This window comes from Ochotona princeps, chromosome 7 (assembly GCF_030435755.1).
Source record: "Ochotona princeps isolate mOchPri1 chromosome 7, mOchPri1.hap1, whole genome shotgun sequence".
In the NCBI taxonomy this organism is placed as follows: domain Eukaryota; kingdom Metazoa; phylum Chordata; class Mammalia; order Lagomorpha; family Ochotonidae; genus Ochotona; species Ochotona princeps.
In genome coordinates, this window is record NC_080838.1 from 60,556,057 (window position 1) to 60,578,361 (window position 22,305).

Below are 22,305 nucleotides of genomic sequence, written 5' to 3' on the forward strand. Positions count from 1 at the left end.
CTCTGATTGATATTGTAGAAAAAGAAAATCACATTGCAGAATACATCCGATGGAATAAAACATTCCTTCCAGACAGAAAGCAGTAAAGTTTGCCAATACCTGCTGCATCTTTGCTCTTCCCAGCATAAGTTCCAGCTACAGATGAGAGCAAGACAGAGCAACCAAGATGCCCAAGAGATTGGTAAGGAAGAGACTATTTCAGAACACTACAAGTTATATGACTTTTACCCTAACTTCTAAAGGAACCACATATTCAGTTACCAAGTATATACAATTTAAATAACTTAACCAAGTTCATAAAGGTATCACAAATGTAGGTGAGATTCCAATTTCATGTTCATTTTGGAAAAAGTATTCCCAAGCTGAAGCATCTGTTTTATACTTAGCAACTGACTAGTTAATGTAAATACTATAAATATTAGAAAATTTGCACCATGTTGTCTACCCACAGTGAACTTACCATGTGACGAGGCAAGACCAACATACATGCAACAATAATGCAAAATGCAAGGTTCCAAATTTTAATGATGAATTATATCATTCAGACTCCCAGGGGGATAACGGAGGTTAGAGTGCTAGAGAATTGGTATTTGGATTGGATTTAAAAGAAAAGAATAGTCTAAGTAGGTTGGAGAAAAACAGAAGAGTTTTCCAGGTGAAGGAAATAGGAATCAGGCAGAGGACGCAGGCACAGTGGAGTCGGGGAGTATGCAGCTAGGACAATGAAAAGAGCATTCAGTCTTGTGGATGGCAGATTGATCACCTGGTAACTTGGTGTGCATCCCTGTTCTGATTTTGAGATGAATAATCACAGTCCCCAACGTAGAAAGTAAGGAGAGTGGTTCCACTTGCTTTTGGAAGAGAATCAACAGGAAAAACTAATTCAACTGTATAAAAAACTCAGTCATACCCTAACAATTTAAAACTTACTTAACAAGAGCAGGTGTACAGATTTAAGTTATACAAAACCCAGCTCTTCAGTATAAATACTTGTAGAGTTAGGTGAAGTATTCCAAAGTATGCAATATAAAAATTTGGGGGAATAACACTAACAAGGAAATTTTAATTGAATTTTCTCACATTCCAGAATCTTACAGAAAAATATTTTCCCTACAGAATCAGACTTGAGTGATGACAACCTATGAACAGACATTTCTCAATCTTTCTTTTTTTTTTCCCCTCAACCTTTCAAAATTGAAATGGCAGTGGGAACCATATATTTATTTAATAAAAAGATTCCAGGAAGCTGGAACTTAGAAATTCACAATCTTTGGGAATTGGCTCCCTAATTGCATTTTAGCAGCTTTTCGCAAGTGATGGTTTTTAAACTCTTGAAATATGATAATCATTGCTGTAAACTAATTTCATCATTATTTTTCATTGCCTGATGTCCTGTGTTAAAACTGTACATGCTCCTGTATTTTAAAGTGTACTAAATCAAACCTGTTAAGATTATTGGCATTTTCATCTGGGCCAATTTCTATTCAGTAGAAATGAGAATTGAGCAGTGGAAAATCACATCATTATAGACATAGTACAGTGAATCAGGAGTCAGAAGACAAAAGCATGAAGCCATCCTTTCATCCTCAGTGTGATATTTTAGAACGTGAGCTCTGAAACCAACTGCCAGTGTTCAAACCAAACTTGTACTCTTTACAAGCCCTACAGCGTTGGGCAAATGACTTAAGCTCTGTGCCTGTGTTTCTCCTTCCATTGAATGAGCATCGTAAGGTTAAGAAGAAACAAATTCATACATAGAGAATGCTTCGAAGTGCTGGGTATAGAGTATTCAGCAATTTTTTATTGCCATCCATGTTATTTTACTAGCAGTAGCAGCAGCAGCAGCAGAGAATAATACTACTGTACTGTATACCACTGTACTATCTTGCAGCAATTGTAGCAGTAGTAACTGAATAATCGTAGACTTCTCGCAGTCTCATTTTCTTCATTTGTGTAGAGGTAAAACTCTGTATATCTCAGGTTTAATCCTAGAATCACAGTAGTTATGTATCCTTGGATTGAATGTGTGAAGCTGCTTTATGATAACAACAATACATATTTTTACAGATATTTTTAAATCTACCAAAGAATTATTTCATACTTAGAATGAACTTAGAAATAACTATTGGTCTACTTAACTGTCTATACTAGACAATTGAAGATAACATGTTACTTGTAGGAAATTTATGACCCAACAAATGCATGGTACCTCTTTAGAATGTTAGAATATTGGTGCCAGAAAGAACTTTTAAAGGCCATCAAGTCCAAAGTCTTACTAAAGAGGAAACAAGTTCAGAGAAGAAAGTGTCTCACCATATCTCATAGCTAGAACTCAGATTAGGAAACTGTTCTCTTAATCCTCTGTCTGATGAATTCCTTGGGAACTGATTTGCAAGGAATTAAGAGGGAAAAAAATCACTTATTGAAAGTTTACTATTCATAAATGCTGAATACAAAGGGATAATAAAAATGAAGTTTCTCTTCAGAAAAATGTAACAGCTCAGGATAAAGAAAGGACAAAATTATACAAGGGACTGAGTGATACCAGAAACAAACTTAAAAGGGTGGATTGCCATCAGAGTTTGGAATTTAGGAAGCCTTTGAGTTCAAATTGGAAGCATTAGAGTTAGGAAATTGTTTCATTCTAATGTGATTTTCCAAATAAATGGTCCATGCTGGAGTCCGTCCTATGTGAAAAGCAGTAGGACAGACTAGATAAGTAGATGGCTTATGATCACTATGTGCAGTATTTCAAGTTCTATCCATCTGAATGTATTTGAATGACGTAACGCCTGACTCACAAAGCAGAGAAAACCTAAACTGAACTGGCTGTCTTCATTGCTCCCAAAGTTTAGGTAATGTCTTCCTTACAGAGAGAGAAGTCAATTGAATATAAAGTTAGTTCCTCATAATTAAATCAAAATAAGACTCCATTTTGCTTCTTTTGATTAAAGACTGCTCTCTAAAAAAAGTTCTGTCTGCTCTGATATCAACTCCGTATTTTCAGTTAAAGATAATTTGGAGAATTTGAAAATCATGTCTACTTTAATGGAAAGCATTAGATTAACCTTGTGACAATGAAATATACTTCATTGTGATGAATGAATATTAGAAGTTAAAAAAATATTTTCCTTTACAGTTTCTACCTGACATAAAACTTCAAATCTTCCTAGGAACAACAGTGCAAATGAAACAGAACATAAGGATGGATCTAAGCCAGTGATCATTTGAGTGTTTATTGTTGAAAGGAAGTTTTTTCAACATTCCCATATAGTGGTCAAACTTTATTTCATGTAGAGTACAATGAGTTGCTGCCTTCCAAAGGGGAGCAAAATTAGTTCCTTGTTGTGTGGGTCACCAAATACATGAGCAACCATATGGTAGTTTAGTTACATATGATGCGGTGCTTTTGCTAATAGCCTCAAATATGAAGTATCTTTAAAATGATCCTCCAAAGAAGACTTTAGAAATACATTTAGGAGCAAAAGCAATGTAAGCATAGAGAGATCTCCACCCCGTTAAATCACGTTAATTTACAGCCATCAAGACACAGAGAAGATTAAGGTTCTCCCATGATTCCTTTGCATCGGTCAAACCATGTAAGCAGCAGGTGGGAATGTGATGTTGGTGTAACAGTGAAATACCAAATGATTTGCTGAAAAGTTTTTTGGGGGGCGGGTAGGAAGGAGTTCAGCATTATTGAGATATAATTCACAATCTGTACAATTCACTTATTGAAAGTGTGCGTCTCATTGATTTATTGTATTCAGTCATGCACACTGGTTCTGCTCCACCTTAATCTTTTAAGATCTAATAATCAAAACCCTCTAGGCAAAAGTTTCCTTCTGCACAGCTCTTTTTTTAGACATGTATTCACCATATCCACCCATCCAGGTTTCGTATCTCCCTCACCCCATACTTGGTTTGTTGTTTCATCAGACACTACTAGAGTTGAACATTCTCTATTAAACATCATCCTCATTTTTTAGATCTGTAAGGTCTGCAGGCTTGAACCCCAAATATTCTTGGATCCATAAGAATCATTAGATGAAGTAGAAATCACTGATTCAACTGTGGCTGAGACAAAGCTACAAAGGTGGAGAGAGAGAGAGAGAAAAAAAAGGATCTTCGGGCTTCCTTTCTAAAACTCATGGTTGCCACACTTTGAAAGCTGTTTCTGCTGATGATCAAAATAATTGAAAACTGCATGCTGTATTGAATTTATTAAATTAACTCTTCTCATAAAGGTACTGCGGTTTTTCCATCGTGTAAAGCAATCCTATTTCCTTGTAGAGAGAGCTTCGTTTAGGAGCCTGAATCTGCAAGCAGAGTCCGTTAGAGGATTTAATGTGGGACGAGCAATCAGCACTGGCAGTCTGGCCAGCAGCACCCTGAACAAACTTACCGTTCGACCTCTGTCAGTCCAAGCTGAGATTCTGAAGAGGCTGTCCTGCTCAGAGCTGTCGCTTTACCAGCCATTGCAAAACAGTTCAAAAGAGAAGAATGACAAACCTTCCTGGGAGGAAAGGCCTAGAGGAATGAGCAAATCATACCATGATCTCAGTCAGGCCTCTCTCTATCCTCATCGGAAAAATGTCATTGTTAACATGGAATCTCCACCACAAGCCATTGCGGAGTTGGTGGGGAAATCTTTTCACCAGATGGCAAGATCAGATACAGAATCTTTGGCAGGACTCACAAAACTTAATAAGTAAGACATGATTAACTCAAACTTTATGTATTTGTAAATTTTCCATTTCATACATCTGTTTTTCTTTTGACATTTTCTTATTTTCACCATATTTTTTTTACATTGACACTTCCCCTCCTCCCTTCCTTTTCCCTCTGTAGTTCAAAGTCTGTTGCAAGTTTAAATAGAAGTCCTGAAAGGAGGAAACATGAATCAGACTCCTCATCCACTGAAGACCGTGGGCAAGCCTATGTTATAGGTCAGCATAAACAAGCTTTCCTTTTCTCTCCCATACCTCATGCTCATAGTCAGGTGAACAAGATCATGTTAATTATCAAGAAATTATTTGGAGTTCTGTGTTGTAATTACCAAAACCATGAATATAAACTTTTATTAGAGTAAAGTGACATGCACCAAATCCAATCATTGATTTAACAAGTGATTAGCTTCATGGAACAGACCACTCTTAGCCTCCTTTTGGTCACAACAGCCATAGCAAGTCCTTTAAGAGAAGGACAAGCTTGCATTATTGCTTTGGATTTCTTCCTTTGACTCTTCCTCACAGGACCATGTAAGTGAACTCCAGTAATGCAGTATCCTACTAAGAAAGATTTAGATAGGGCGCTGTCAGCTGAGTGTAATTGAAATTGTTTTTTAAAAAGTTGGATCGTTTTCAGGGTGGAAGGCGGGAGAACATTTGTTATTTAAATAACTGGCTTGCCCCCAACTGGGGGAAAAATGATCATTTTTTGAAATGTACAAAAGTTGACATGCTGGAATTAAGCCTGTTTAAATTCTTTGAAGTAGCCAGGACCTAATAACTTAATGTGCAAACGTTGTGTGTGTTTATATATATGTACCAACACTGTTTTGCAAGACAAATAGATCAAGTATCCGCATCTTAAAACAGCAATGCAATGGAGTTGTTCCATCAGAGCAGTGGCTGTTTAAGCATAGATCTTCTGAGCTATGACTCTGGATGCAGCACAGCCAGGAAGATACAAGGCATATAAGTCTACCTTCCGTGTTTTACCGTGGTCCAAAGCTTCTGAATTTAGCCATAATTACCCAAAGTTTAGCCTACTTACACTAAGTTTCACAATGACTTCTGGGGCATGTGTGAAGTAAACGCAGTCAGAAAAGAGCTTTACATTACAGTTTTAAACAGTTACGGAGAGTAGCATTGCTTTATTAATGTGGGCTTCCACACCATTCAGATTATACTGTCAGCAATGTAAGGTGATTTTGTTTAAAAATACTTAACAGATAAAAAACAAAGCATCCTATGGGTAACACATACTATGTATTAAAAATAGTCTAAAAAGAACCCTTTAGGAAACACTTTCTAAAGAATGCTTTTGTATTAAAGGATCTCATAGATCCTAAGCTATTTTAATTTGGAAAGCTAAGAACTATATGAAAATTCATCATGTGTCAGAGAGACCTAAATACTCTGAGAAAAACACAGGTTAAATAAAAATCACCCAGAAAAGGGACACCATTTTCTGCATTTTTTATTTAAGTTATTCATCCATACTTACTGAATTTTGAATTACTTTATTTTCCATGTGAAAAGTGTTTTTAAAACCGATTTCAATTTCATCATTTCATGTTTGACATATCAAAATGTCATTGTCAGAAACAATACATTTGTGTTTAAATTTATGCTACAAAACAAATGTATAAGCTTAATTACTATTTAGAAATGGTGATCATATGTACCAAGAGAAAGAATATTTTTCTCGGTGTACATGAAAGAAAATGTTGATGCCTCAAGGTTTTGTCAATTTTTGTGAATTTATCAGAAGAAATTGCTTCTGTATCTAGTATCTGAAGGTTTCATTAAATGTCTAATAATTTAATTTATACCACAGGAATGACTATGCATAGTTCTGGAAATACTTCATCCCAAGTACTGTTAAAAGAAAATGGTAGGTTAACAAAATGTTTTTGCCTTCATTTCCATCATCTCTTGTCTCTTTTTAACCTTGTGAGATACTCTCAGACCTAACAAGTCTTCAGTTCTCTTCCAAGGATTTTAGACCTTACATTGGAGTCAAAGGAGTTTGTATTTTCCCAGACTCATAGTGGTGTAATGAGCCCTGTGAGTTATGCTAATGTTGATGAATTAAACAAATGACAAATTAAAGATAAGGGCACTAATTGAGAAACAAGTGCAATAGATCAGTTCAGAGATCATTTTGATTAAATGTAGTTTTAACTGAAGCCATTAACTTAAAGATATGCTTGAACTGAATTTTGAAATTAAAAAGGATTTATACGGACAGATGGATAGAAAGATTTCCAGATTGAGAGCAAAATGTAATGAGAGAGAAGATAACAGAGTCTTATATTCCTACCTGCCCTTCCTATCCAGCTTCCTACTAACTTGCACTGTGAGGAGCAGCAGAGGTGGCTCTAGTCCTTGGGTCTCTGCCACAAATGGGGAGACCTGGAGAAAGCTCTCTTTTGACTTCGGTAAAGTGGATCAAGTATCCTTTACCTTCCGCATCTTAAAACAGCAATGCAATGGAGTTGTTCTTTCAGAGCAGTGGCTGTTTAAGCACAGATCTCAACTATGGCTCTGGATGCCGCACAGCCAGGAAGGCAAATAAGTCTACCTTCTGTGTTTTACCGTGGTCCAAAGCTTCTGAATTTAGTCATAACTACCCGAAATTTAACCTAATTACACTAAGTTTTACAGTTACTTCTGGGGCATGTGTGGAGTAAATGCGGCTGTGGGAATCTGAGAAGGGAACTAGCAGATGGAAGATCTCTGTGTCTCTTTCTCTCCCTCTCTCCTCTCTCTGTCTTCCTTTGCTCCTTTCAAATAAATAGAAATAAATGTAAAATTTTTACAAAGTCTCAGTGTAGAGATTTTTGGTGACTAGAGTGAGATCAAGAACTAAACGGGCCAGTTTTGAGTATTCTCATAAATATTATGAAGAGAATTTGAAGACTTTAAATGGTTAAATTTATGATTTTGAAGGAATTTGAGAAACAAATATATAGTTCTCAGTTCTTTTCTGAGACATCTGCCTGGATTGTAAGGTTTATTCTCTTCATTAAACTTCATTACTTCAATTAACCACTATTAAAGAAGAAAAGAGAAGGGGAAGAAAAATTTTAGGGGAAAGATCAGAAATGGGACTTGCATGTCAGTGAATTCAAGATTTTTCAGAATTAGGTTACAAAGTATTTTCACATACTTTATCTTATTTGATCTAACAACTTTGAAAGAAAAGAATGTTTTCATGCTATCTATATGCTACTTTCCTCCAAAAATATCTCAGAATCTAATACTCACTCCTGTTTTAAATGCAGACAGAGCAATCTTCCAACTTCCCCAAATGCCTGCCTGAGGTGGGCTGCAGCCAGGAGCCTCTGACATTCGTGGGCTCCCATGCGAGTGGCAGGAGTCATCATCTACTGCCTTCTAGGATGGGCTTTAGCAGAAAGCTGGAACGGGATGTGAGAGCTGTTACTGCAGCCCCGGAACACTGAGATAGGGAGTGAGCACCCCAAATGGTATCTTAGCCACTGTGCCAGTGAGCACCCCAAATGGTATCTTAGCCACTGTGCCAGACACCTGCACCCAGCCCTTATCTCAAAAGTGAACTAACCAGAAGTATGAAAAATCAGACTTGTTAACAAAGATAAGCTTGATGAAACTCTCAGATTAGTTCTAAATTTTCCTAGCCTAGGCCAGAGAAAAACATAACAATAAGTCCAAACCATATTGGAATATATTTATATCTTAATATTAGCAAACACCAAAGTGCTATCTTGTGTATTTCTCATTCTCTAAGAGAAATATGGCTATTAATTATTCAAGAGAGGGAATTCTTTCTTGGAAATTATTTCCATAAATAAAAATATACACAACATCTTAAGTTCTTACAGGAACTGAAGAAGGGCTTTTTCCCGTCTCATTTTGTTTTTGAATCTGAAATAATATCATTAAGGAAAACAGTATTGAACTTATACTTGGGCCCAAGTTACTAAGAGTCTGCTTTATACTTTTCTGGTTATCAGATTTCTTTCTTAAAAACTTACTTACTTACTAATTTGAAAGATCAGCACAGAGAGAGACAGAAAAAGATACCTTCCCTCCACTGGTTCATTCCCCCAGTAATCACCCAGCCAGTGCCGGGTCAGGTTGAGCCAGGAATCTGGAACTCTACCTCTGACTTCCTTATGAATAGCAGAGACCCAGTTACTTCCCAGATGAATTAACAGGGAGCTAGATGGAAGAAGAGTAGCCAAGACTCCAACTGCTGCTCAAATTGGTGCTCAGATGCTGGCATCGCAAAGTGAGCATTTAATCTTCAGCAAAATAACACCAGAAATCAGATTTCTTCTCTGGACTGAATTTACAGCATCTACATATCTAACACAACTTGGTTATTTACTTGTCTGTTATGGTAATATACATGGGTTAATCATTGGCTGCTTGCAGTGTGCCCAACACTGTTCTAAGTTCTTTGCATTTATTTCTCATTTGATCCCCATAGCAGCCCAATGACTGTTATGATTACTGTTATGATTTCCTTTTTGAAAGAAACCAAAAGCATAGAGGATGAGTTACGCAGAAGTCCCAGAGCTAACAAGTTGCAGAGTAGTGTTTTGAACATGGCCGATCTGCCGCTGTTCTAATCTGCCCTTCAGATTGCCTCCTGGCATGAAAGTGCTTCCTCATTTGTATGTGTGATTTCTCCCAACTAAACTTTGGAAAACATCTGGGTAATAATCTGTTCAGAGATGAGAACTTGGAAAGTGTTTCAACTCAGGTTCTAATGGAAATCACCGTGAACTTCGGCTGTCCAATGAGCATGTGCGCAGGAGTTCCTCTTTTTAAACCTTTAAAGGCCTAATCTCCCACCTGTCCCCTACGAGGGGTCCAACCACATTTCAGAGGTTTCCCCAGCTTGCAAGCAATACTTTGTATTTTCTCAAATTCCTCTTTGGTCTTAAGTAGTTTGAATTACTGCTCTGATGAAAATCAAGTTTTCACATAACAGAGTATGTCAGATATGTTTCTCCAAAAACACTAAGTAGGGATCAAAAACTGAAATTACTTGACCATATGTCAAATATACACCTTCTTACTCTAATGTTAATGTTTTGCCTGCTGGCCTAGACTATCTGAAGACAATAATGAGTGAATATCAGTGTAAAATGAATGGTGTATCATTTATCATAAAGCTGAATTATTAAATTCAGTCTTGCCTTTTAGGCCCTCCAAAGATACTGCATAAAAGTGAACTTCAAAGAGGTGATGGAAAAAGCCACAAGTCTTCTGATCTTATACTTTGAGACAGAGATGTGGAAATGATTCTTATTTCTTGATTAGTTGTGATTTTCAAAAAACAAGTTGCTCAACATTTCAAAAAACACACTCTATATTCTTATGTCAGGGACTAAGTTTAAAAATGTTTAAGGACTATCCAAAAATTACATAAAATTGATTTTTGTCAGTTTGTTTTACTGTAATTCTCCATATAGTTTAAAAAAAAACAATTTTTAGCTAAGTTTTCCTGAGTTTCCAAACCACAGAATACATGCCAGCATTTTATGGGGTTGAACTCAGTATTCTTAACAAAGAAGGAATGCAAAAAACAAACCAAAAGCTCTTGTAAAAATAAGGTTTTTTTCGTGCAGAGTAGTGTGATACAAACACTAAAATGATCTTTTTCCCAATATTAAAATGAATATCTTTATGAGCAATCTAATTCAAGTAATAAGGTGTAGTATGATGCAAACAGAAATGAGATTTTAAAACACACTTGGAAATCAGATGTCTAAGATCATTATAGTTTCAAATGTTAGTTTTCTCCCCATGAATGTTTAATTGGAACACATACAAAGTTGAAAGTTATCATAAAAATGAAAGACCAAATCGTATTCCTAAAGGACTGAGCAGATTTACAGCAATGAATCAGAAAGGAAAGAATCAATTAAAGTGAGGAGTGTAAAGAGCTTTAAAGTTTATCCAGCGCAAACCTTCTTGTTTTATGTATGATTTATTTGAGTCCTAGAAAGGTTTTGTAGCCCCAACTGACTCAATAAATGCTGGCACAGAACTAAAAATCATGTAATTATCAAATTTTCTTAAGCTATTTCCTGTATTAATAACATTATTGGTAAGTCATCAGTATATGTTATCTAAAGAATGGAAATTTCAGTTTGGGGTTCTTAAAATATTTGCAAAATTTGCTGTGTTTATAGTGTATATTAATGGGAGAACCACTTTAAAGATGTAAATATTTGAATATTAATGTTTGTTTTCACATAGTAATTAAACTAATTCAGAAATATCTTGATATTTAAAATATCTAGCTATCCCATAATCAAGAGATTTATAAACTCTGTTCAATCTCCATTGAATTCCACAGGTATCTCTAAGTTTACTTGGGTTGTCATTTGCCATATACCCTCAAATACTGCCTCCCTATTTTTGAAAAACTGATGGAGAAAATATGTTGAACATCTGTGGTGAGAACTTGGAAGATAAATAGAAACTCAGCATGTGCTGAGTACTGTCTGGTAGCATGCCACTACAAGCCAACATGCTTCATTCTTCTGTCCTCACAGTGATAAGTCATGCATCACCAAGTTTAGTGGACACTGTCCCTGTTTTTTTTTTTTTCAAAAAAAAAATTGTAGTTTGGTGGAGTTCCCTTTTCAGATTTGTTCAGTACCACTCCAGCATACAGACACAGACACACGCCACTGAAATCTGTCCTGTACACATTTCCCCGAGCACGTTCTGCCTTCTTGCCATGTCAGCTGTTGTTATTGTACTGCTTCTCACTGTACGTTCCACCCATGAAACCCCTGTCATTCCTCTGAAGGGGTCTCTCCTTTACTCCCTGTAGGAAGAAGCCTCTCGCCATCAGAACCACTGTAGCACTTCTTAGGACTGTCTATAGGTCTCATGCATGGCTTTGTATCACAGCTGTATCAGTGTTAATATCTGTAGCAGTTTGTTTCATGGTAAAACTAAATCTTTTCTCACGTGTGCCAGCAATTTTGATTTATCACCTCATTAATTTCCTTAAAGTGTCTAGTGATGAATTTTGACAAGAATGCTGCTCAGTAAACATGTGTAAGATGGAAGAAAAGTTGAACGAATGAATGAATGCTGAGATCTCAGGACTAAACCCTTGAATCATAGGAATCTTACTCTTCCAGTTGCTTCCAGTTACAGAGATAAATATGCAAGCAATATATACACACACACTTATTAACCAAATGAGTAATACAAATAACCAATCCTAATTAACCATATGTTGAAAATTATTAAAATAAAGATGTGACATTTTTATTCTTTGAATGAGCACTTACGACTTCTAACAAATATTCTTATGCGATCATTTAAAATTAATCAATTCTATAATGAAAAGCAGAAATACTCTTTATAGAACAAGCAGATTTTGTCTTTACAATGCTAACAAAAGTTTACATTTAAAAGTTAGCAAAGTTAAGTACTTTTGTATTCTTAGTTGGAATCAGAAACAGAGAAACTCAGGAGCTATTACTCTCTCCAACCTGTTCTTTCTTCATATTCTGTCTACACTAGGGAATTTCTCTATGAGCTACTTGGCTTTGGACTTACCAAGTACTATTAGAGGAGTGAATTTCGTCAGCTTCCATGTATCCTAACTGGGCAGCTGGTGTCTAAAGCTGAAACCTGATTAAAAAAATAGTAATAGAAACCTAAAGCAATCATTATCATTTACTCATTTCTTTGGTTTATCTGTTCTGTCTTACCACCTCCAATGTTGTCACTGAAACACCACACTGATCTCAATTTCTAAGAAGACTTAACTCCGTAGTTGTTTTATTTTCTGCATGTTGCTCTTTGTTTATTTGTGTGTGTATGTTCTAGCTTAAAAATTGGAGCTAAATATCTGTTTTAGGCCAAAAGAATCTTGGCGAGTGAATAAGACCATTAACCAAAACCTAAGTGTATATGAGAATGTATATTTGAAAAATCTATTGATGGATTTCAGAATTTTTCATTTTGGAGGAAACAGCTTTTTTTTTAACCTTTTTTATTTTATAAAAATTTGCTCGCACATCAGATTCTCAAGTTCACAGCAAGTGCATGTATACATGTTGAACTCTTTATTTAACTTAACTTTTAGGTCCTAACAGCTTTTTAACTTTTAGTTCCTAATAGCTCTAAATATATAAGACTGTTCCTATCATTGTTCAGTGATATTTTTATTATTTCATTAATAAAATCATTAGAAATACCAAATTACAACCAATATCAATTATTGAATTTTGGTTTAAAAGAGAGAGAGAGGGGAGAGGAAAAAAGAAAAGGACAGAAAGAGAAGGAAGAAAAAAAGAAAGGAAAGAAATGAGAAACAGCAGAATAGTAGCTCATCTGCTACAGGAAGGTAGCAAATTGTACTAACATTGTGCATAAGATGCAAGGTTAGTTTACTCCTAGGATGAAATGTGTGCTGGTTTTGTCAGACTATAGAAATTGAGACATTTACTATAACATATATTCTTTATTTCTATATGTTACTATAACATAATAGACCAATTTTAAGTTCATAAATTGTATTTATTATTTTGAAACATGCAGAAATAAGGCTTGTATTCATAATGGTATGTTTGTTATAAAATGCATGTGAACATTTAAGGAAATCCTAATATGCACATTAGTGAAACCATGCAGAATTGAACCAGAAGGTTTAGTTTACAAAACCGTCCTTCTGAATGTGTTAAACTTACCATCGCTACCACAACCTTCAAAGGCTTGTTTAAAATGTCAGGCTATAATTGATAATGTGTGTTTCAATATTTTCATTGCTAACTAGATGAATTAAGCTGATAAACATGGCAATCAAATACCATGTTTATTGTTTCAATTAAGATATTTTCGAATGATTAACCTTCTCTAAAAGAAAAAAAAAAGGAAAATACATAACTGGAAATACAGAAGTAAATTTTAGTTCCAGTACTGACATTTCATTTAAAATCGAACTGGCGTTTGTCAAGCACTGGCTTGTGGCTTTTTACTGCGCAATGACACGAGCTGTGATATGCATGAACAACTCAGTTACTCCTCAAAAGCAATGTTGGTCATTTCTTAGCTTTCCTCATGAGATTGTTTAACAAGTAAGGTATGAAATAAAGCATTTTGAGATAAAGTGTGCTACACAAATCATTATCAGTGGTACCTTAAAAAAATAGATCATTTCACTTATTGCTGTTTTATTCATAAATTTGCCGATAGTGATATACTAATTATAAATAAAATGTTAACCATCTGTGGAGAAATTCTTAGTGTCTTGAGCATTGTCAAATTCAGGGAGTCAACTGTGATGTAACAAAGACAAAGTAAGAAAAATCTATGTTGAAAGCTCAACTCTTTTTCTCTGTTAACTGACTCACCCGGCTTAAAGAATTTAACTCATTTGCAACTAAAATATATTTATTTCTAAAGGAACAAGTGTGGCATTGATCATTGTGTAAATTATAAATCACCAAAAAAATATGACACCAATAACTTCAAATTATATTTTAAAGTGACAGAACAGTCTATTAATGACTTTTGCTAACATTTAAATTTATGCAAGCTGACAATCTTAGTGCCTGAACCTGTTTACTTATTTCTAAAATTATAAATTCCCAGCAGATGTGCTACACAAGAGATGGAGCGTCGTGTCCTCACCAGAAAGGGAGATCACGTTAGTGAACCTGAAGAAAGATGCAAAGTATGGCTTAGGTAAGTTGCATATTCTTTTTGGTCTGCAAATCCAAAAAGAAAAAGCTGAAAGCATAGCACTGGTGTTGAGACACTAGTCCCCTTTCGATCCAGATACTGGTAGCCCATGCACCATCCCATCCCTCCATTCTGTTACGAAATGCCAACGATGCAGTACCTACAAGAAACACACCAAATCAACAGATAATTCTACCTACCGTGCATCAGCTACCTGTTCAACATACTTGTTTAAGGCGTAATATCTTTAAAAATTTTTTTGTGATATGCTATTTTACAGGATTTCAAATTATTGGTGGGGAAAAAATGGGAAGACTAGACCTAGGAGTATTTATCAGTTCAATTACCCCTGGAGGACCAGCTGATTTAGATGGATGCTTAAAACCAGGTACTTTGCATTCTGATAATTTCTAAAATACTTATTGACAGGCATGACTGTGCAAATAACAAAAGTGGAAATTCAAGCAAACAAAAAGGCAAAAAAGGAGTGACTTTTTTATGATTTAACATGAATTTCTCTTGGCTGTTGAAAATACTGAATTGTCTATTTTTACAGGAGACCGCTTGATATCTGTAAATAGTGTGAGTCTAGAGGGAGTTAGCCACCATGCTGCAATTGAAATTTTACAAAATGCACCTGAAAATGTGACACTTGTTATCTCTCAGCCAAAAGAAAAGATTTCCAAAGGTAAACTTTTAGATGCTCTTAGATATGTTTTATTTCCCTTTTCACAAGTACTTTACCATGTTGACCCAATAAATTAGATTTAAAGTAATTGAATTGGATTTAAGCTTCTCATTTCATATGCCAGTGTAGTCCTGTTCCTCTTCAGCAATATATACACAAAAGGAGTTCATGCTAAATTGATATCACAAAACTGAATTCTTATTACCTGGTGTATTTTACCTCTTCTTAGGTCAAATCAGAAATAGAATTTTTTAAAAAAGATTTATTCTCATTGGAAATTCAGATTTACAGAGATAAGAAAGACAAAGATCCTCCATTCATCCACTGGTTCACTCTGCAGGTGGCTACAATGGCCAGAACTAAGCTAATCTGAAGCCAGGAGTCAGGAGCCAGGAGCTTCTTCCAAGTCTCGCACATGGAGGCAGGTTCCCAAGGCTTTGGGCCTTCCTCTACTGCTTTCCCAGGCCACAAACAGGAAGCTGAATAAAAAGTGGAGCAGCAGGACACAAATCAGCAAGCACTTGCAATCCCACAATCAGCACCAACTTGGGATCCTGGCACATGCAAGGCAAGGATTTAGCCACTGAGCCAATCCTCCAGGCCCCAGAAATACAATTCTTTGTCATTATGTATTTAGTATAGTTATGCATTGGTTATGTGTGGAATCCTGTGCAAAACTAGTTGTAAAAAAGAACATGTCACGGGCGTTTGAGACAGCAGTTGAGATACCACACAGGACACCACAGTGCCGAGGATCAGACCCTGGCTCTGCTTCTGGGTCAAACTCCCTACTAACGTGCATACACCCTGGAAGGCAGCAGGTGATGGCTCAAGTACTTGGGACCTTGTTATCCTTGTTGGAGACCTAAATTCCCAAAAAAAGTGTTGGGTTTCTGGTAGGGGCCTAGCCCAGCCACAGTTGTTACACGCCTTTGTGCAGTGAACCAACAAATGGAAAATCTCGCTCTTGCTCTCTTTTCTGCTTTGTAAATAGAGTAAATATAAATAAGGAAAATAACAAACTAGAAATTTAAAAACGAGACCATATCACTTTGTCCCTTAATCCTTGCCATTAGCGTTTTTAAGAGACATTTGTCAAAATCAGTAAGTTTAAACCTTGCCAGTACCACTGATTAGCTGTGTAACATAAGTCTTCTTGATCCAGTTTTTTTTTGTTTTGTTACTTAAAGAGACAGTTATTTATGTCCTACTGTGTCTGCCTCGCATGGAGTTGTTAGAAAATCAAATAGTGAGACAGTTGTAAGAAACACACACAGGCCAGTGTTGCAGCATGTTGGATTAAGTTGCCAGTTTCTTCACCAGCATCTCAAGTGAGCATGCTGATTCAAGTGTCAGCTGCTCTGCTTCTAAGCCAGGTTCCTGCTAATCTGTCATGGATTGCAAGAGAAGATGGCCCAAGTCCTTGGGTCCCAGGCCCAATCAAGATTGTCGCAGGCATTAGTTGGGGAGTAAACCAGCAGATAAAAATTTGTCTCCATCTCTCTTTCTGCTGCTCTGCCTTTCAAATATTTTTTTAAAGAGCTTCAGAGAGAGAGAGAAAGTGAAAGAGAGAAAGGTCTTCCAGTCTTCCATCCACTGGTTCACTCCCCAAATGACTACAATGGCCAGAACTTGACCAGTCCGAAGCCAGGAGCCAGGAAGCTCTTCCAGGTCTCCCACATGGGTGCAGTGACCCAAGCACTGGGCCACTTTTTGCTGCTTTCCTGGACACATTAATAGAAAGCAAGATGGAAAGTAGACTAGCCAGGACACAAGCTGGCATCCATAGCTCAGTGTGCTGTGCCTAAGCACCAGCCCCTAAATAAGTAAATCTTTTAAAAAGAAGCAGCACATACACCCAGAAAGAAACAGGACAGTGCAGTGGGTAGCATGGAGGACTCCATGGTCCAAACCCATACTCAGTCTCTGCCACTTAAAATTGTGAATTGAGTGAGCCTCATTGTGCTCATCAATCAAATGATTACTCAGAAGTGCTTATTTTAGATTATGAAACTTAAGTAATATAAAAAATAAATCAGCACATTGCCAGGTACATGTAAGTATTTAAACAAAAGTTTCAGCTCATTATATATGTGATATATATACCTGATATATGATATCTACATATATGTATGTGTGTAGCATCTGATATATACATATATGTGTGGATATGATATCTTACATTGTGTATCTATCCTATAAATATATTACATATGGTATGTGCATATATGTGATATATATATTGTGCATTTAGCATGTTTTAAACATTTATTTTGTATAGATGTGCTTATGGAAGGAAGATAGAAGACAAGCACACCGCCCACAAGAGCCCTATCCCTATAAGTTACAGTCTGGTTATCATAGGCAAAAGATGACTACAGTGGGGAACATCATCACATGCCTCTGAGAAACAAGTAGCCACAACCAGAATATTTTCAAAAAGCAGAACACTGAGTTCTGTTACTTGCCATTATTTTAATTTAAAAAAGCATGTCATCTCAGAATAAATTTATTTCACCCAAATAAAGCTCTAAGGGATTTTCATTTTTTGCCTTTACCAGAGATTTTGTAAAGAAGTCACAGATTCATTCATTGAAGGCATATGATATGTGCAAGACAGAAAACCTGTACCCCTATGGAGTTTATGCTTCATCAGGGAAGACAAGTTTTAATTCACTGGACAGTTAGCTTACTATGACTATAGCAAAAACAAGGTCACAAGAGAACATGTAATGGAGAAATTTTACCTTTGCCAAGCTACACGGGATTAGCTTATTACTACCTCTTCTCAGGAGGTATAAAACACACAGTGCATTCCTGATTAACAGTGAGACTGTCTTCATATATATATATGAACATACTTCTTCGTATATATATGAATAGGTATATATATATGTATATGTGTGTATGTGTATGTATGAGCTATTTGTATCTTACTCCAGTTTTCCTGTCTACATTCTTGTTACACAGGAGTTTTTCAAACGTTTTTCCTTGAAAATTGTGTATATTAGTGATACTCTTTGGATACCTATAGTCTGACTAGACGATGTAAAACAAATGTGCAAATAAATATTAAATAAGTGAGGACTAAAGGTGTTGGAAATTCAAAGAAGTATAAATTATCCTTGGACTCAGGAGACTGATTTGAACTGGGATTTGGTGAATGGAAGTGAAGAATTAAGGCAAAAAATGTTACACATTTCAACAGAGGTGACTGTTGCAAAAATGACGAAAGGGAGTGAGCAAATGTACCACCCTGAGGTGGCTCCAGCCTGACTCAGTTTTTGTCTGTAAGACTGTCTCAACAGCTTTCAGGGAACGTTGCATTTATGTGTAGGCACAGCCATATCTCACTGACTTGTTACTTTCATTGATGGGTTTTGAATTCTAGTGCCTTCTACCCCTGTGCATTTTGCCAACGGAGTGAAAAACTACATGAAGAAACCTTCCTACACTCAAGACAGTGCTGTGGATTCTTCTCAAGATCACCACTGGCCACGGGGTACTCTGAGGCACATCTCAGAAAACTCTTTTGGACTATCCGGGGGCCTGCGGGAAGGAAGCCTTAGTTCTCAAGATTCCAGGACTGAGAGTGCCAGTCTGTCTCAGAGCCAGGTCAATGGTTTCTTGGCTGGCCATTTAAGTGAACGAGCCTGGCAGGACTCCCAGCGTGGCAGCCCTTCCCCATCTGTAATAGCCAAAGCAACTGAGAAACAGAGGACATCCACTGACAGTATCCGGAGCCAAGCCAAGCCACCTGGCATGGCTGATGTGACTGATCACTCGGACCATGGAGACTCAGACATGGATGAAGCCACCTGCTCCAACAGTCAGAACCATCAGACACCAAAAAAGGCATAGTCCCTTTTTAATCTTTCAGGTTGCTTTTTAATTTAACCAGCAACAGCCAGTATGATCCAGAGCAATATAGACTACAAACTGCTCACATTATTCTGAAAAGAATGATTTATATCTTCTGTTACTAATTGCTACACATTTGCTGCTGCCTTTCAGAGAAATTAGAAGCTTTGAATATTAACTCTAAAATAACTGTAATTTTAAAAAGTCTCACCTTGATATCACAAAGGAAAAAAATGTTCAGATCATGTTATTTTCCTGTAGATGGTTCATCTCTTACATATTTAATATTTGTGTTAATAAGAACTTTAGTATTTGAAAACTCATTTCTGGATAGTTCACCTGGGCAGCTGAGTGTAATATTCGCAAGCCGAAATTCTTCTAAAGTAGTTAATGATTGTAACAGCATTAGAAATAGCTCACTCTTAGCAATGTTATAAACGTAAACATAATCATGGCAATTTTAGAGATGAACCATATGCTTTTTGGTCACTAAAAATCAACATTCTTCACACAACATTTTGCCTTATAAGTAAAGTTTTGCAGTTTAGCAACTACTGCTTAATATACATTGATTTCTAAAGAAAATAGAAACAAATTTGGGATGGAGTTGATGTAAAAACCAGGTTCGTAGAGGGAGCTAGGTCTCCTGTTGACATGCCTAACTGTTTAACCTGAAGTGAGCATTTGCATCTCAGGCATCAAATTCTCAGTGGAATAAGAATGCATTGGGCTAGATGCTCTCTTAAGGGTCTACCAATGCTTATGTTCTTTGTATATATTCTGTAATATTCTTTAATACCTTGGTTATTTTCAATTTTCCCGAAGAACATACTTATTTTTCAGTAAAAACCCATCATGACTCTAACAAGAAATCCCTTTTTGTTTGTTTTTCCTTATTAAGGAATCCTCCTCTTCCGTGAATCCATCCAACAAAATGAATTTTAAAACTTTTTCATCACCTCCTAAACCTGGAGATATCTTTGAGGTTGAACTGACTAAAAATGATAACAGCTTGGGGATAAGTGTCACGGTACTGTTTGACAAGGTTTTTAAATATTTTCTTCATTTCTGCAGCCTGTCTTATGCAAACCTAAGAGTTGAATTAATTTTACTTCAAGTAGAATGCTTGTCAAAATATAAGCATTGAAGCTTACCTTAAAAAAACTAGGAGTATAATACTCATTTTTTGCCTTTCTCCTATAGACTTTGTACTTGCTTTACCTGAATATAAAACTTAGAACATTAATGCATATATATGTATTTGATAAACTTCTTCATGAACATATAGAATAATGGAATGATTTATCTTTAACCTGCATCATGAATATCGAAAAACTTCCTATGTGCTTTCTTTTCATCATGTGTTTATAAGAATTTCAGTATCTTAGAATTAGAGGTTCCCATGGAACATATATGTTTGTTAACTAACACATAAGCCTGGAATATTTAATGAAACTGTTCTGGTTTTGGTGGGGTTTTTTGAGCTTTATTTGTTTGAAAGATAGTGTTACAGAGAAGAGACACACCCTCCGCTGGTTTGCTCCTTAGATAAGCCCCAGTGCGCAGAGATGAACCGAGCTGAAGCCAGGATCTAGGAGCTCTAGTCATCTTCCGCTGCTCCCCCGGGTTGTTAACAAGGAGCTGAATGAGCAGCTGAGCATGTGGGATGTTGGTGTGGCAAGCAGCAGCTCTACGCACTTAGCCACAAAGCCAGCCCCTTTTGTAGAGTTGCATTAATAAAGATACTGTCCCTAACTTGAAATATTTTCACATTTGAAGATTATTGATAATTCTTAAAAGCCACTTAGAAACATCATAGAAATAGTACTTTAAATATATTGAGGTCAAAAAAGAAAACCTAGTTTTATAGCACATTTTAAAATGTGGCATTTTTTTCCTCTTAATTTCTTTAAAATTTTATTGCTTTTAATTGTAAAAGGAGGTTAAAAGTCATATATCTATAAGAAATAGAAAATTCATCTGATCTCATCTGTCACATTTTTTTAAATTTTCTCCAAAGCCTTCTCAAATAAAAGTTTATTTGCTCTTGACTAACAAAATTTGCTTTCAGATACACAAATATAATCTGAATTATATAATCTGAATATATTTTATATAATTTTTTTCTGTTATGTCACCACACTAACTTTGCATGGATGAATTTTGCCTTTTGCATGCTCATAGTGCATGCTGTAGACTGACCAAGAAAGAGCAATCCCTCACATAGTCAAGATCTGCCTTAATGTATTCTGAAGTGAACAGAGTTGTACAGAAGAGAAACTGCTTTGACATTTGGAAAACATAGTTGCAAACATTCTTGGGACTTGAAATAGTTTGACATGTTCATATAAATGACTGTGTTAGCTGGCAAATTGTATTTCTAGGGATCACATTTAAAGAGTAAGTATAAAATATGTTATTGTTAGACTCAGCACAGTGGCTCAGTGACTAAACATTACAACCTTATAAGTACCAAGATCCCAATTGGGCACCATTTCATGTCCTGACTACTCTGCTTTCCATCCATCTCCCTGCTTGTGGCCTGGGGAAGCAGCGGAAAGTGGCCCAAAGCCTTGTGACCCTGCACCCACATGGGAGACCTGAAAAAACTCCTGGCTCCTGGCGTCAAATCGGGTCAGGTCTGGCAATTGTGGCCACTTGGGGAGTGAACCAACAGTAAGATCTTTTTGTCTCTCCTTGCTGTAAATCTGATCTGCCTTTCCAATAAAAATAATTAAATATTTCAACATATATGTATGTTATTGTTACCAAGTGTTAGTTTTGGCTTTTTAATGTTTAGGGAGGTGTGAATACCAGTGTCAGACACGGTGGCATTTATGTGAAAGCTGTTATTCCCAAAGGAGCTGCGGAGTCTGATGGCAGAATTCACAAAGGTAGAGTGCTTGCATGTATATGAAAATTACATACGTAAGTACCATAACAAACAGATAAGAAATCGTAAGCCTGGTGTAGACCTTCAGATTCATAATATGAAATAAGGACATACTCAGCCATCAAATTAAAGCATTTAGAAACTTCCTGATGCTATTCCAGAAATTCTTAATCAGCTTCTTCTCTTAGACATCTTGTTTGACACATACTAAGAACCGAATTGCCAGAGAATGGGAGAAAGATGGTGCCCTTGTAAAAATTCTAGCATCTGCACTTCTAAAGGATGGACTTTGCTCCATCTCTTTGCATTTGTAGTTATCTTTTCTCATGATTTAAATTGATTTGCGTATTGATATTATTCTAAAATATACCTAAGGTCTGTGGCAAAAAAAATTGGGAAATAAATTAATTGACGTATTAAAGAAA

General features: G+C 36.2%; 1 protein-coding gene across 1 annotated transcript in view; it reads left to right on the plus strand.

Annotated features, from left to right (window-relative positions):
* PTPN13 (protein tyrosine phosphatase non-receptor type 13) overlaps window positions 1–22,305 on the plus strand; it is a 188,933-nt gene that overhangs the window by 125,748 nt on the left and 40,880 nt on the right. The window contains exons 17-26 of the mRNA XM_058667102.1: window positions 19–181; window positions 4,294–4,711; window positions 4,852–4,949; window positions 6,565–6,621; window positions 14,352–14,441; window positions 14,719–14,826; window positions 14,995–15,126; window positions 18,518–18,981; window positions 19,889–20,017; window positions 21,788–21,881. Coding sequence (XP_058523085.1) covers window positions 19–181; window positions 4,294–4,711; window positions 4,852–4,949; window positions 6,565–6,621; window positions 14,352–14,441; window positions 14,719–14,826; window positions 14,995–15,126; window positions 18,518–18,981; window positions 19,889–20,017; window positions 21,788–21,881 — 1,753 coding nt within the window. The remainder of the gene's footprint in view (window positions 1–18; window positions 182–4,293; window positions 4,712–4,851; window positions 4,950–6,564; window positions 6,622–14,351; window positions 14,442–14,718; window positions 14,827–14,994; window positions 15,127–18,517; window positions 18,982–19,888; window positions 20,018–21,787; window positions 21,882–22,305) is intronic.